General features: G+C 44.2%; 1 protein-coding gene across 3 annotated transcripts in view; it reads right to left on the bottom strand.

The window, feature by feature from the left end:
* Positions 1-14,239, bottom strand: part of ANO2 (anoctamin 2) — a 371,758-nt gene that overhangs the window by 273,229 nt on the left and 84,290 nt on the right. For all 3 annotated transcript variants that reach the window (XM_017975875.4, XM_054238042.2, XM_054238043.2), the window contains one exon: positions 10,773-10,871. In XM_017975875.4, the coding sequence (XP_017831364.4) occupies positions 10,773-10,871 (99 nt within the window). The remainder of the gene's footprint in view (positions 1-10,772; positions 10,872-14,239) is intronic.

The raw sequence follows: 14,239 nt of genomic DNA on the forward strand, positions 1-14,239 counted from the left end.
AACTTTGGGACCACAAGGCAGGTGGATCACTTGTGGTCAGGAGCTTGAGACCAGCCTGGCCAATGTGGTGAAACCCCATCTCTACTAAAAATACAGAAATTAGCTGAGTGTGGTGGTGCACGCCTGTGATCCCAGTTACTTGGGAGGCTGAGGTATGAGAATCGCTTGAATCTGGGAGGCAGAGGTTGCATCAAGACTGCACCACTGCAATCCAGTCTGGGCAACAGAGTGAGACTCCATCTCAAAAAAATAACAACTCAGAGAGTTTCTCCTAATTTTTCTTTCTGGATTTACTGAACTATCAAAACAGTCCTGATAAAGGAAGGAGTTGGTCAGGGTGAGGAGGGAATGTGGGGCAACTCCTATTGCCGAATTCCACATGAGCTATGTACAGCTATGTACATCATGTACACATCTCCCATGATGCTGAGCGACTCTGCTGGGGATCACAATCCAGACAAGCAGCTGGGCGGGGGAAGCATCCATGGGTTAATCAACCTGGTGTTTATGGAGTAAATATTGTTTGAGGAACACCATGCTCGAATTTGCAGGGAACACGTAAGACATATAAACTGTAGAACTGCTTTTAGGGGGTTTATGATATATTTGGAAACACAAGAGTAAGGCACCCGAAGCAGTTAAGAAAAACTAACAGATCAGATAAACACTGGTTGCTAACTAAGAGTCCAGAAAAGGTCAGATCAGCTCGGGCTGAGGGAAGAAAGAAAGGTCTATGAGGGAAGTGAGATTTAGGCTGGGGAGCAAAGGCTGAGTAGTATGTGTTTATTCAGGCAGGAATGGGAAGAACATTCTAGGACCAGGGACAACTACGTAAAGCATTTGAAAAGGCTCCAGCCCATGGAGGAAAGAGTGAAGTACACTGCTTTGACTAGAGTCTGAATCAGGGAGCTCTGTCTAGGCGACACAGAGAGGTGTGGTTCGCAGAAGGGCGGTCCAGCATGGGGGAACGCAGAGAAAGCCCGGTGATGTTACCAGGCTCAGGGACACAGGGCAGCTTCGGAACAGGCTCCACAGGCTAAGGGTACTACCACATTTACAGCTACGCTTGAAGGGGTGACAGACATAGGACTCTTTTACCCTTAGGTATCTGTGAACAATCAGAATGTTGCTGACCCTACTGGGTAACTGTCTTCAGGCCCCTCAGCCAACATCAATAACAAGGGAAAAAATAAATTCACACACTGTCATTTGCTTTACATGTAGATCACAGCATTTAAAAGCTGTGGCTGTAATCCCAGCACTTTGGGAGGCCGAGGCGGGTGGATCATGAGGTCAAGAGATTGAGACTATCCTGGTCGACATGGTGAAACCCCGTCTCTACTAAAAATACAAAAAATTAGCTGGGCTCAGTGGCACGTGCCTGTAATCCCAGCTACACAGGAGGCTGAGGCAGGAGAATTGCCTGAACCCAGGAGGCGGAGGTTGCGGTGAGCCAAGATCGCGCCATTGCACTCCAGCCTGGGTAACAAGAGCGAAACTCCATCTCAAAAAAAACAAACAAAAAAAAGCTGTGGCATATAATTTAGGAACTGACTTTCTTATTTTACAGGTGAGAAAGCTGTGATCCGGGAATGTGGAATAACTCACTAAGCTAGATGACATCATTTTAAAAAATGAACATTGAAATATGTTGCCTCTCCTAGTCCAGGATTATTTAATCTAGGATAGAATTCCCTACGTTCTGTGGAAAGTTGGTTCCCCAAGATGTTAAAAGGCGTTCAAGTGTTCAGCAAAAAAAAAAAAAAAAAAAGGCATTAAAAAATTGAACCAGTTTTTGTTAGTGTGTTTGTTAGTGTGTTTGTTTGTTTGTTTGTTTGTTTGTTTACTATGAGGCTTCTCAACACTTTTGACCATTCTGGTAAATTGTAATCATTAGTGTTTTTTGAACTTGTTCAACCATGAAAAACAAAATTGTAAAACCAAAGACTAGGCTGGGCATGGCACCTCACACCTGTAATCCCAGCACTTTGGGAGGCAGAGGTGGGTGGACAACTTGCATCCAGGAGTTCGAGACCAGCCTGGGCAACATGGGGGAATCCCATCTCTACCAACAATTAGCCAGGCATGGTGGCATGTGCCTGAAGTCCCAGCTACTCAGGAGGCTGAGGTGGGAGAAACACCTGAGCCCAGGAAATCAAGGTTGCGATAAGCCATGACTCCACCACTCGCTGCACTCCAGACTGGATAACAGAGCAAGACCTTGTCTCAAAAAAAAAAAAAAATCCAAAAGGAAAACAAAGACTATCGTTCTACAGAATACACTTTAAGAAGTGCCATTCTAGACCACACTATCCACTACCTGAAGTCCAGTTACAGATTTTTCAGTGAAGTGCGAGAGTAGGAGCATGGCTTTGGAGTCAGACAGACATGATTTTGAGTCCCTGACTCTATCTCCTTCAAGCTGTGTGACCTTGGGTAAGTTTATTAACCTATCTGAGTTTCAGTTTTCTCAACTATAAAAGGAAGCTAATGCTCATACCTACCTCATATTGTTGTGAAGGTAAAAGCAAATCATGTACATAAGACTCTTACGAGATGGCCTAGCATGTGGGATACATTATTAGCTCTATTTAAAACCCAATTAATTTATCTGTTTATCAACTTATACCTATGGCTATACGACTTTTGATCTCCAGATGATTTGTTTTGATTGGCATAATTCAAAGTCATTTTATGAACCTTTTTCCTCAAAGTCAAGTGTAAGAATCATGAAATGTGGACACGCTGTAAAACATGCTAATATCTTTCTCTGCAGACACCTCTTACCAAGGCAGAAGTTGTTACTTAAGCCAATTACTGCCTTTGAAAATAGAAGCTGAAATAGGAAAATAATTCTTAAGTGGAGTAAGCTCTTCTTGATATTAGCCACACCGGCTTTCCTTCTACCATTCATAACAAGGTGAGCCTCTACTACACACTTCAATTTCATCAAAACAGGAAGGGAACATGAAAATGTAGTCATCGACATCCCAAGGTCATGTAGGAAGATCCATGCACAAACACTCTTCCATACAACTCCCAAACTCAAAGGCAGTACATAAACAAGACTATTCCAAGTCATCTTAGAATCTACAAAGTGGATTCTTGGAATACATAGAAAGCCAACAAGCCTACCAGAGACCTAGGTTTTGAATTGTCTGCTTACTGCTTCCTGCCCAGAAGATGAGTGTATTAGTTTCATACTGCTGCCATAACAAATGATCACCACATAAATTTATTCTGTAACAGTTGTGAAGGTCACGGGTCTGAAATCAGGGTATCAGTGGGGCTGCACTCCCTCCGAAGCCTATAAGGGAAAATTATTTCTTGTCTCTTCCAGTTGTTGATGGCCTCAGGCATTCTTTACTTTGAACCTGCATAACTCCAATCTCTGCCTTCTTCACATAGTCTTCTCCCCTCTTAGATTTCTTTCTGCCTTTCTCTTATAAGGATACCTGTTGTTGGATTTAAGGTCTATTCTAAATCCAGGATGATCTCATCCTGAGATCCTTAACTAATTACATCTGCAAAGATCTATTTTCCAAATAAGATTCTTTTCACAGGTTCCAGGGATAGTACTGGGACATACTTTTTGAATGCCACTATTCATTCCATTACAAATTGACTTTGAAAGTACAAGCCTTGTGATGGTTCATTTTATGTGTCAGTTTGACTGGGCCATTGGGTGCCCAGATATTTGGTCAAACATTCTGGGTGTATCTATGAGAGTGTTTTGGGATGAGATGAGCATTTGAGTCAGTAGACTGAGTAGAGCAGATTACCCTCCCTAATGTGTGGGCCTCATCCAATCACCTGAAGGCCTGAATAGAGCCAAAAGGCTGACCCTCCCACAAGTAAGGGGAAACTCTTCCTGCCTGACTGCATGAGCTGGGATATCAGGCTTTTCCTGCCTTCAAACTTGAAATGTCTTGAGGCTGCTGGAACTTACTCATTGGCTCTCCTAGTTCTCCAGTCTTTGGACAGACTAGAACTATACCATCAGCTCTCCTGGGTCTCCATCTCACAGACTGCAGATCTTGGGACTTCCCAGCCCCCATAATTGTATTAACTAATTCCTCATAACATCTCTCTCTCTCTCTCTCTCTCTCTCTCTCTCTCTCTCTCTCTCTCTCTCTCTCTCTCTCTCTGTGTGTGTGTGTGTGTGTGTGTGTGTGTGTGTGTCCTGTTGGTTCTGTTTCTATGGAGAACCCTAACTAATACAATAATACAAGCCTTAACTCTGAATAACTGAGAAATAAGGGGTGCTACAGTCCTGGCTAAGTAGAGTCCCTGAGGCCGGGCAGGCACCATGAGCCAGGAAGAGCTTCTCCTCTGGAGCTTTTGCAAAAGCCAGGGCTACCAAATCAGAATCTCTAGAGACACAATAACAAGGACATGAGACCAATTTCCAATCACTTCCAAAGCTAAATGGAATTACCTTTTCCTCCTAAGGGGTGACTCAAGCTAACTAAAATGCCAAGTTTCTTTGTTTTTTAACTGGAATTCTATCAGCTCAGTGTGGAAACACCAATTTTTTTCACCCTGAGAAATAAGGGTTAATCGCAATCGTATGTTATCTGTTCAAGAAAAGAAGATAAATTTATCTTTAATAAACGCAGTTTAGTAGACATAAACATTTCAAAACATGGTTCAATGGAAAAGAAAAGCGTCAGTGGCATTTCTGCTTGAACCTTTATCTTTGAACCCAGTTAGATCCTCAGAAATTTGCAGACATTACTCTGTATTCAGCCCTCCCTCAACCACAGTTTAACATTATTACACCCTCATTTGTATCCAGACTCAGTGTAAGCAGTGGCCGCAGGAAGAACATTCCAGAAGTTTGTGTGAACTTATAACTGAAATCATAGTCCCTTCTATCGTTCGTGTCCTTTACAACAGGAAAAATTTGCCTCCTTTGGCAAAATAGATGCCGATTCCTATCGACCATGTGAGCCACAGTCCTTTCTGCCTTGGCTACCAGGAAGTCCAGCATGCAACTCTGTCTCATTTGCACCCATCACCCTTATTTTTAGTTTCCACTATCATTATTTCCCTTGCACTTTCCTACTTCCCAGCCACCCCGCCACTCAGTTACATGATTCTTTTTATCTGTCCTTTGAAAAAAATGATCCATTGTATTCCTTCTTTTGGTTGTAATCCATCTCAAGTCCATTTTAGGAAAGAGACTACGACATGAATGAAGTAACCCCTGGTTAATGGGGGCAAACCCAACAGTAGAACTCCAGGGGGACCACTTGTCATGTCTGCTGTCTCTCCCTTAAAATGGGGACCTTCAAGCTCTGCCTCCTGCCCCACAGGACCTCAGCAGTCTCCTCACTGATTTTCCCAGCAACTGCACTGCAGACCTTGCACATGGAGCCATCGTGTTTACAGACACCCCAAGGACCTGTACTCTAGGAAACGGAAATCCCCAGCACAGAGTCCAAAGGCCATCTGTTCCTGCATCTCCACAGATTTCTGGCTGCTCTGGCGAGTTGAGGGACTGGGCCTGCTTCCCCTAACTCTGCGGAGAAGGGAGGAGAAAGTTAAAGAGCGGAAACAGCCCCACTGTTTACCAACTATGCTACCTGCACACCTTGCTATGAAGAACAGTATCAACAGCAGTAATAATGGCAGTTCTCATGTGCTGTGTGTGCATCTCTGCCAGGCATTCAGCGGACATCATCACCACTTCCCTCCACAGCGTATATTACTCCTGTCTTGGAGATGTACAGAGCTCTAAGTTTGCACTCCTGAAAAGGCATGACCTGCTGGAATTTAACAGCATCTACTTGCATGAAAAGGACACAAAAGCTAAAGTTCTGGCATGCTCTGAGGGACAGTAACTGAGAACCCTGCAATATTGGTCTCTCTATTAATAATTGCTACAAAAGTTCTGACAGATCGAACAAAAGTGATTTTTGCCCACCCCAGTCATGTCACTTATGGCGACTTTAGTGGACTCTGGCTGGATTAATATGATTTCCTTGACAAGAAAGTCATCCCTAATAGCCTTGTCTCTCTAGAGGCTTGAAGAATAAGAGAATATAAGGGATGAGAAACAGAATGTTCATTCATATATACAAAAAAGCAAAGGAGAAATCAACGGAGATGTTGACCACACTCTCTGGAAGAGCAGTCTTGGTATTGAGCAGACGTGAGAAAGCACCTGCTCCCGTACCCCCATTTCAAACCTTCTCAGGCTGCTCAGGACCAAAGGCCAGGCCTTCCCACACCCTCCTGTGCATGGATCCTGAGTGTCCCTCACAAAATGCTGGCTCTTCTGTTGTTGTTTTTGGAAAACAAATGCTTCCTTCCAAGTTTTCCCCTCCCAGTTAATATCTGTGCTCAGGACTTGGAGTCCCTGGACACATTACAATGGATTTGTCCAGGTTTGAGATCTTGATTTTGTGATTTCCTCCCCATCTTCCCAGTCTCCCTGGACCCCACTGAGTTATGCTCCAAGCCTCCACTGCCTGGAGGATGCTTAACTGATCCCACGTCATGCCTCATTCTTCCTCCACACTCCCCCAACCGCCAGGATGTGGCTCTCAGCAAATGTGGGTTTTTTTTTTTTTTTTTCTCATTTTGGTCACTTCCCAAACCCATTTTAAAAAGAGAGCATGCCACCAGCCCCAACACTAGTCCTCCACAGTCCATGAGTCTTGTCCTCCACTTTCCACACTCCTCCATCAACTCAGGAACCAGGTTTAACCCAGACTCCCAACCCTGGGATCAGAGCCTCAGATTAATTTTTACAAACATAGCATCCTGCCCAGCATACCAAGTTTTATCCCCCCTCACCTGTGTATGGTACTCTCTGTGAGCTCCACTGCAAGCCATTGTATTCTATGATACAAAGAAGATCTGGGGCCAGGTGCAGTGGCTCATGCCTGTAATCACAGCCCTTTGGGAGACCAAGGTGGGAGGATCACTTAAGGTCAGGAGTTCAAGACCATCCTGGCCAACATGATGAAAACCTGTCTCCACGAAAAATACAAAAAATATCCAGGCATGGTGGTGTGCACCAGTAGTCCCAGCTACTTGGGAGGCTGAAGCAGGAGAATCGCTTCAGCCCAGGAGGCAGAGGTCGCAGTGAGCTGAGATTACACCACTGTACTGCAGCCTGGATGACAGACGGAGACTCTATCTCCAAAAAAAGAAAGGAAGGAAGGAAGGAAGGAAAAGAAAAAGAAGATCTGCGGCCATGTGGCAAAAGGAAGCCAAAACAGTCCACCTGTGTTGAGTCTGAGACCAAGAAACTTTGGAAAAAAAGTTCTTTCTGTTTTATCTGTGGCCTTGGAGGGGCAACCACATGGCTTTGCCTCTGCCCACTTCCTAACCCACCACACTGACCAACAGAATTAGTGCTGAACTAATGAGCTCCTACTTGACACAGTATCCCATCAATGTATTGATGCCTGGGCACCTGCACTCCTCCTGTCAGCATCCTGAGGGCATGGCTTGTTTCTGTTTCCTCGGTGCCTCCAGGGACTTTCTTACAGAGGGAGCACTATCAGTGCTGCCTGCCTCTTTGGTCAGAAAGGAAGTTGACTGGGGAATAAGAATTGAAAATACACATTAAAATATTTCAGAAAGCAGACACAACCAACTCCTGCATTTACACAGCACTAGTTAAGAATCAGATCCTCATCATAACCCTCTAAGAAAAATAGGGCAGGTATGAATATGCCCATATCATAGATGAAGCAACTGAACCTTTGAGAAATGAGGTGATATTCCCAAATCACACATCAAATAATTGTGGAACACAGGCTAGAAAGTCTCTTCTTCTAAGGACTCAACTAGCACCATGTCTACCAAAATGGAAAGGGGGAGAGAAAACTAGAGATGACAGTTTAACAGTATGTTCTCGCCCTGGCCAACTCATCTACAAATTCAAGGGCAGTCACTACCTAAACTACAGATGTAAGTTCCAAACAGCTAATATATAGGGGCACTGAAACACTGAGGGCCAATGTTATTTATGCAAAACTATGCTCTAAAAAGCACAAGCCTATGAAAGGACAAAGAAGAGACCAGAGGGACCAAAGGCAAGCACTACTGGAGGAGCCACGTATGGAACTGAGGAGGAGAAGGTGGCAGAAAGACAAGAGATGTGGAGGTGTCTGGCCAGGCGCAGTGGTGGATCACAAGGTCAGAAATTTGAGACCAGCCTGGCCAACATGGAGAAACCCTGTCTCTACTAAAAATACAAAAATTAGCCAGGCCTGGTGATGCATACCTATAATCCAAGCTACTGAGGAGGCTGAGGCAGGAGAATTGTTTGAACCTGGGAGGAAGAGATTGCAGTGAGCCAAGATGTCAGCAGTGCACTCCAGCCTGGGTGACAGAGCAAGACTCCATCTCAAAAAAAAATAAAAAAAGCAAGATGTGGAGGTGTCATAGGGTGTACAAAGAACAGAGAGGGAGGCTGGGAGGAGGCATCAGAAGAGGAAGGTGGAAGGAAGAGAGAAGAAAAGAAAAAGCAAGAGAGTGGAAAGATGGGAAGGAATGTAAAGAAGGAAAATAAGCAAGGGGTGTTTGGAAAAGGACACACTTTTGCTATGTCTCTAGGTTTTCTCCTGAAAGGATCACCCTGGGGAATAGAAATAACAACATGGGCATTAGAGTTTTGCTCACCTCCTTTCCAAGGATCAGCAGCAGAGATTAAAACATAGGAAACAAGACACAAATAGAATGAGAGTAAGAGAACATTACACATTCAGATAAACCAGAGAAAGGAGAATAATATATTGGAGTTAGATGGAAGACAGAAAAAAGATGAATGATACGGTTGGCCAGAACAGGACCCCACCAGCAGGAAGCAGAAGCTTCCACCCAAAGCTGAAACTAGTATCATGTTGCCAGGAAATCCGGAGAACTTTAGTTAAGGAGGAGCAGAGATCCAAAATAAAGATGGCACCCACCTTTAGGGCAGCAGCATTAGGAGTGAGAGGACTGAAACTAGGAGACAAAAAACACAGCAGTGCAATTGAAGGGAAAGACACAGTGTGGTCCTAGTGAAACTAAGACACTTCAGGTATGTGCCGGCCCCCACCAAAAATATTCACCTTTTCTTGGGAAAATGTTTGTAGCTAATATTCATGTTTGTGTTTTTTCAATTTGTCCACCTGCCGTGGAGTTATTATCCATTGTATTAAATCTATAAGAACAGAACCCACAGACTTTATTCTTCTGAAGTAGGGGGCTCATGATGGTGTCAGACACATGCATACCAGCACTGATGAGTGGTTTTTGATGGAGGTGGCAGATCTGTTGGTAGTGAAGATGGTGTTAGCCAACAGCATAAATCAGATGGCACAGAGAGCGGGTGTGGTGACGAGGGGGCAGGTGATCATAGCCGTGGTACAGAAGGCAACAAATATGGAATTCTGTTCATGGTGGGGAGCATGAAGATTATGATGATGATAGTTACAATGAGCGAGATGACCTTTGTCGTGGTAAGTCACCACTTATACAACTACACTATGGAGAAATGTGGGGGGCGGGGGGTGGTGTGTGTATGAGAAAGAGAGAGAGAGAAGAGGAGGTGGAGGGAGAGAAAGAGAGAGAGAGACCACCCACAGTTCACCCATGGTTAAACTAGAGCGCCATCTGCCACAGGACCCTCCCTAAGAGACATCACAGATAGTCAAAATCAATAGCCACTCCTTTCCCCTAAAATACCTAAAGAATGGAGTATCTGTGAGCGCACGCCTCTTTTGCTAGATTTTGTTACACAAGAAGACATGTCACCTGGAAATTCCCTGGGTAGATTTTTTTTTTTTTTTTTGGTAGAAGCGTGCCTCTATTTGCTATGTTGCCCAGGCTGGTCTCAAACTTGTGACCTCAAATCCTCCACTTCTCCCATATCTAACCAGAGGCCAGGCACAGTGGCTCACACTTGCAATTCTAAAGTGCAGGAAGTTTTGATGGAGGTAGCAGATCCGTCAACAATAGTGTTGCTGACTAGAGCAAAGGCACTGAGAGTGGACATGGTGACGGGGCAGGTGCTGGAATTCCAGGTGTGAGCCACTGTGTCTGGCCTCTGGATAGATTTTGTTTAGTTATAGACTATCCTTGATTAATTTAAAAAAAAATGACCTCAAACATCATCACTACCTCAAACTGTGTGGCTGTCAACCCAGATGTGCATCAAATCCTCCTGGGGAATTTTTTGCCTAATGCTGATGAGAACCTCATTCTGTACCAACCAAGTAGATCAAATTCCCAGAGATGGGACATTGGCATGAAAAGTCTGAAAACACCTACCAGGTGATCTTAATCAATTCACCTGATTAAGAACCTTCTGATTTACGGAAGAGATAGGTGAAACCCACTGCCACACAATAGTTAGTGGCAGGATCCTAACCAGAATGGGTAACCCCACAGCAAATTTCGTGCTGCTTCCCCTGCACGCTATGATGCAGTCAGCGTGGCTTGCAGCCTGCCCACTCATTACTCTGCTCACTAAAGTGCCTGGCCATACTAGGACCCTGAGAAGAGAGAGAAAGGAGGTGAAACAGAAAAATGAAGAACACGGACAGGGACAATATATTGCTTCTCATGGAGCAAACCCAGGCAGTGATCTGAGGTGGGAGGATCTCTCCACCCCGACTCTTCCCTGTTCCTGCCGCATCACAGGCCCCTGGGGAGGCAAGTGTGATTTCAATTCCACAAAACCCACATCCCACCTGGCCCTATTCCCAAACTATTTGCATCCAACCAGCCCTCAGGAGGCCCAGAACCCAGGAGAAACATGCTCATACTTTCTTGGTAGGAACTTTGATCTTCAAGAATTCTGCCTCTCTGGCCAGCACCTGCCACGGGGCGTGTATCCGGACAAAGATCGATCCCTGGCTTTTATTCTGCAAGGCACAAAGAAAGAACAAATGGAAACACTTGTAAGGACATAGCTTAAATTCCTGGTTCTCCAACTCTTCCACCCATTGTTTCTTCAGTTTCTGGTTTTTGTTCTCTTTAAATTTCACCAGGGACCAGTCCCTTCCTACCCATACCCAGTTCACCAGTCTATTTCAAAGATTGTCGTCAAAAACAGTAGGATGGTGTTCCCAAAGCATGGCCCCTGGAAGTTTGGTAGCTTCAGAGAAATAAAACACAGGTTAAAACAATTTTGGTCACAGATTTGAAATGTAAGCAATTATGATTTTCACAGAAATCTCATTACACTCTTAATAACAAATGGTTGGCTTTCCTCTGCCCGCATTCAGTGAATAGCCTGCAACTTGTCTCCATTCACACGTTTTTATTCTTTATTGTTCGAGTTTGTATTTTTATTTTACTATCCTGCTGTTGTTGTAGCCCCAAACCACAAAAAGTGATCCACAGAAGCCTAGAAATAATACTATAAACCATAATGGCAATGGTACAATGCAAAACAATATCATAAACATAAATCATAAACAGGGCTCCTGTATAAATACAGAACATGAACCTATGTCCCAGGATAAGTGATTGTGTTCTGTGTTGATTTCTCTCAAAAGTGAAAACTAAGGAAAGAAAATGCAGTAATGAGTATTTGAGAGTCAGGTTTGATTGACCCAGCAATTCATCTGGCCCTTGTCACCAAGTCTGTTACAAACAGGTGTTAGCTTAGGAGAGAAAGACAGCCTTAGCTTCAAATAAACACTCACTTTTTTTTTTTTTTTTTTTTTTTTTTTTCAGAAAATCATGCACAAACAGGGGGAAAATACTTTCTGATATGAATTTAATTCATTTTGTCACTAAAGAACTAAAGAGGACCAAAACCAAGTAGGAAAAACTGTGATAGCACAATCCTTCATTAAGTACCTCCTCTGACCTTGGTTTGGTGTTGAAGATTACATAGAAAGTCTTCGACTCACAGGCTCGGACTCTCTGTGTTTTCACTGTGCCTGGCAGAGAGATGGATGGCAAATAGAAGGCTACTTCCCCTCGCTGAAGGGCATTGTCTACGGAGGTGCTCACATGTGTTTTTGAAATGACGGACAAAATAAGAAGATACTTTACGGCACTCATTACTGCAAGTGAAAACTGTTTCTATTTTTCAGTGGCAGCTCTAAAATATGTGCAGTAATTCAAACGTTCAGAACCAAACCTCACTTTGAGGAAGAAAGCTCGTGACTTACAAGGTAGAAAAATGAAGAATAAACCAAGATTTCACAAGGAGATTAGACGATGGTGTGAAAGGCTTGGATAGTCTAGAGTTTAAAAATACCTGAAAATAGCAATCACCACAATGCATACTTACAGAGTGTGTTTTATGCGCCAGCTCTGAGTTGTTACGTGGCCACGTGCATCAGCTCACACAATATTCGCAACTATGCTGTAAGGCCAGTACTCCCACTACCTCTATTCCACAGCTGAGGAAACCAAGGCAGGGAAAATGGCAAGGACTTGCCCAAACGTATACAGGTAGTGCAATAAAAATAGTTTTCAGACGTGACACAGTCCCCCAGCATAATTAGGAAACACACCCAGGGACTGTAACGCAGCACAAAGACATGTTTTTAGGCTGAAATCAACTCCAAGGGTTGATAAGGAACCTACGTGGCAGCCCTAAGATGGAACCTTCCCAATCCCAAGTGTGGCAACGTTCTGACAGAATACTGGAAGTGGCCTTCAGCAAGAAATCACCCCAATTTTCATGTCCATCTTTGGTTATGCAGAACTATTAGACAGAATCATCAATCATTTGCTGCTACTTCTAACTGTAATTTAAGCTTTTCCCATTTAGTGAAAATAAAGGGGAAGAAAAGAAAGTATCTGTCAAGCTGACCCGGAAGCCCTCCATCACAGCCCCGGAAATTATGTTTTCGGTGAAAGATGGCAAACAGTATCATCCCTCTCACTAAGACGAGATCGTGACTATTATGAATGTTAACATATTACCCTTTGTCTTTATTTTCAAATTGCGATGAATGCTATTTTAACTTTCTTTAGAGTTGCTGGCTCAAGTGTGTAACAAATGTCCACTAACTGGGTACAGATGTTCAAAGTTTGAGGAAGGGTTGGGAGGGCCAAGGGTCAAATTCTAAGACCTTGGTGGCAGAGTGCTAGCTGTCCCCTGACAGCCGTGCTCATGTCCTTGGTTTTTGTTTTTTGTTTTTTGCTTTTTTGAGATGGAGCCTCACTCTGTCACCCAGGGTAGGGTGCCCTGGCGCAATCTTGGCTCACTGCAAACTTCACCTCCCAAGTTCTAGCAATTCTCCTGTCCAGCCTCCCGAGTGGCTGTGATTACAAGCGTGCACAACCACACCTGGCTAATTCTGTATCCCTAGCAAAGATGGGGTTTCATCCTGTTGATCAGGCTGGTCCTGAACTTCTGACCTCGTGATCAGCCCACCTCAGCCTCCCAAAGTGCTGGGATTACAAGCGTAAGCCACTGCACCCAGCATGCCCTTCATTTTTAACAAAGCACATGGCCATCCAGCATTAAGACCACATCTCTCGGGCCAGGCGCGGTGGCTCACGCCTGTAATCCCAGCACTTTGGGAGGCCGAGGCAGGTGGATCACGAGGTCAAGAGATCGAGACCATCCTGGTCAACATGGTGATACCCCGTCTCTACTAAAAATACAAAAAAAAAAAAAATTAGCTGGGCATGGTGGCACGTGCCTGTAATCCCGGCTACTCAGGGGGCTGAGGCAGGAGAATTGCCTGAACCCAGGAGGCGGAGGTTGCGGTGAGCCGACATCGCGCCATTGCACTCCAGCCTGGGTAACAAGAGCGAAACTCCAACTCAAAAAAAAAAAGACCACATCTCCCTTGCAATGCGGTGTTTCCATAACAATATTTCTGGCCAACGTCTCGGAGGTGGAAGTATCTGATAACCTCCTTCAAAAACAGCAAATAAGTGCTTTTTTCCCCTTCATTGTCTTCAGTCCCCTTAACCTGCTGCCTGGAAGATGGACTCACACATTTTAGACCTTGAGGTTAAAGTCCAGGCCAGACAACAAACATAAAAAAGCTCATCATCACTGGTCATTAGAGAAATACAAATCAAAACCACATTGAGATACCATCTCCCGCCCATTAGAATGGCGATCATTAAAAAGTCTAGAGACAACAGATGCTGGAGAGAATGTGGAGAAAAAGGAACACTTTTACACTATTGGTGGGAGTGTAAATTAGTTCAACCATTGTGGAAGACAGTGTGGCGATTCCTCAAGGCCTTAGAAATAGAAATTCCATTTGACCCAGCAATCCCATTACTGGGTATATATCCAAAGGATTAT

Source organism: Callithrix jacchus, chromosome 9, assembly GCF_049354715.1.
Source record: "Callithrix jacchus isolate 240 chromosome 9, calJac240_pri, whole genome shotgun sequence".
Lineage (NCBI taxonomy): Eukaryota > Metazoa > Chordata > Mammalia > Primates > Cebidae > Callithrix > Callithrix jacchus.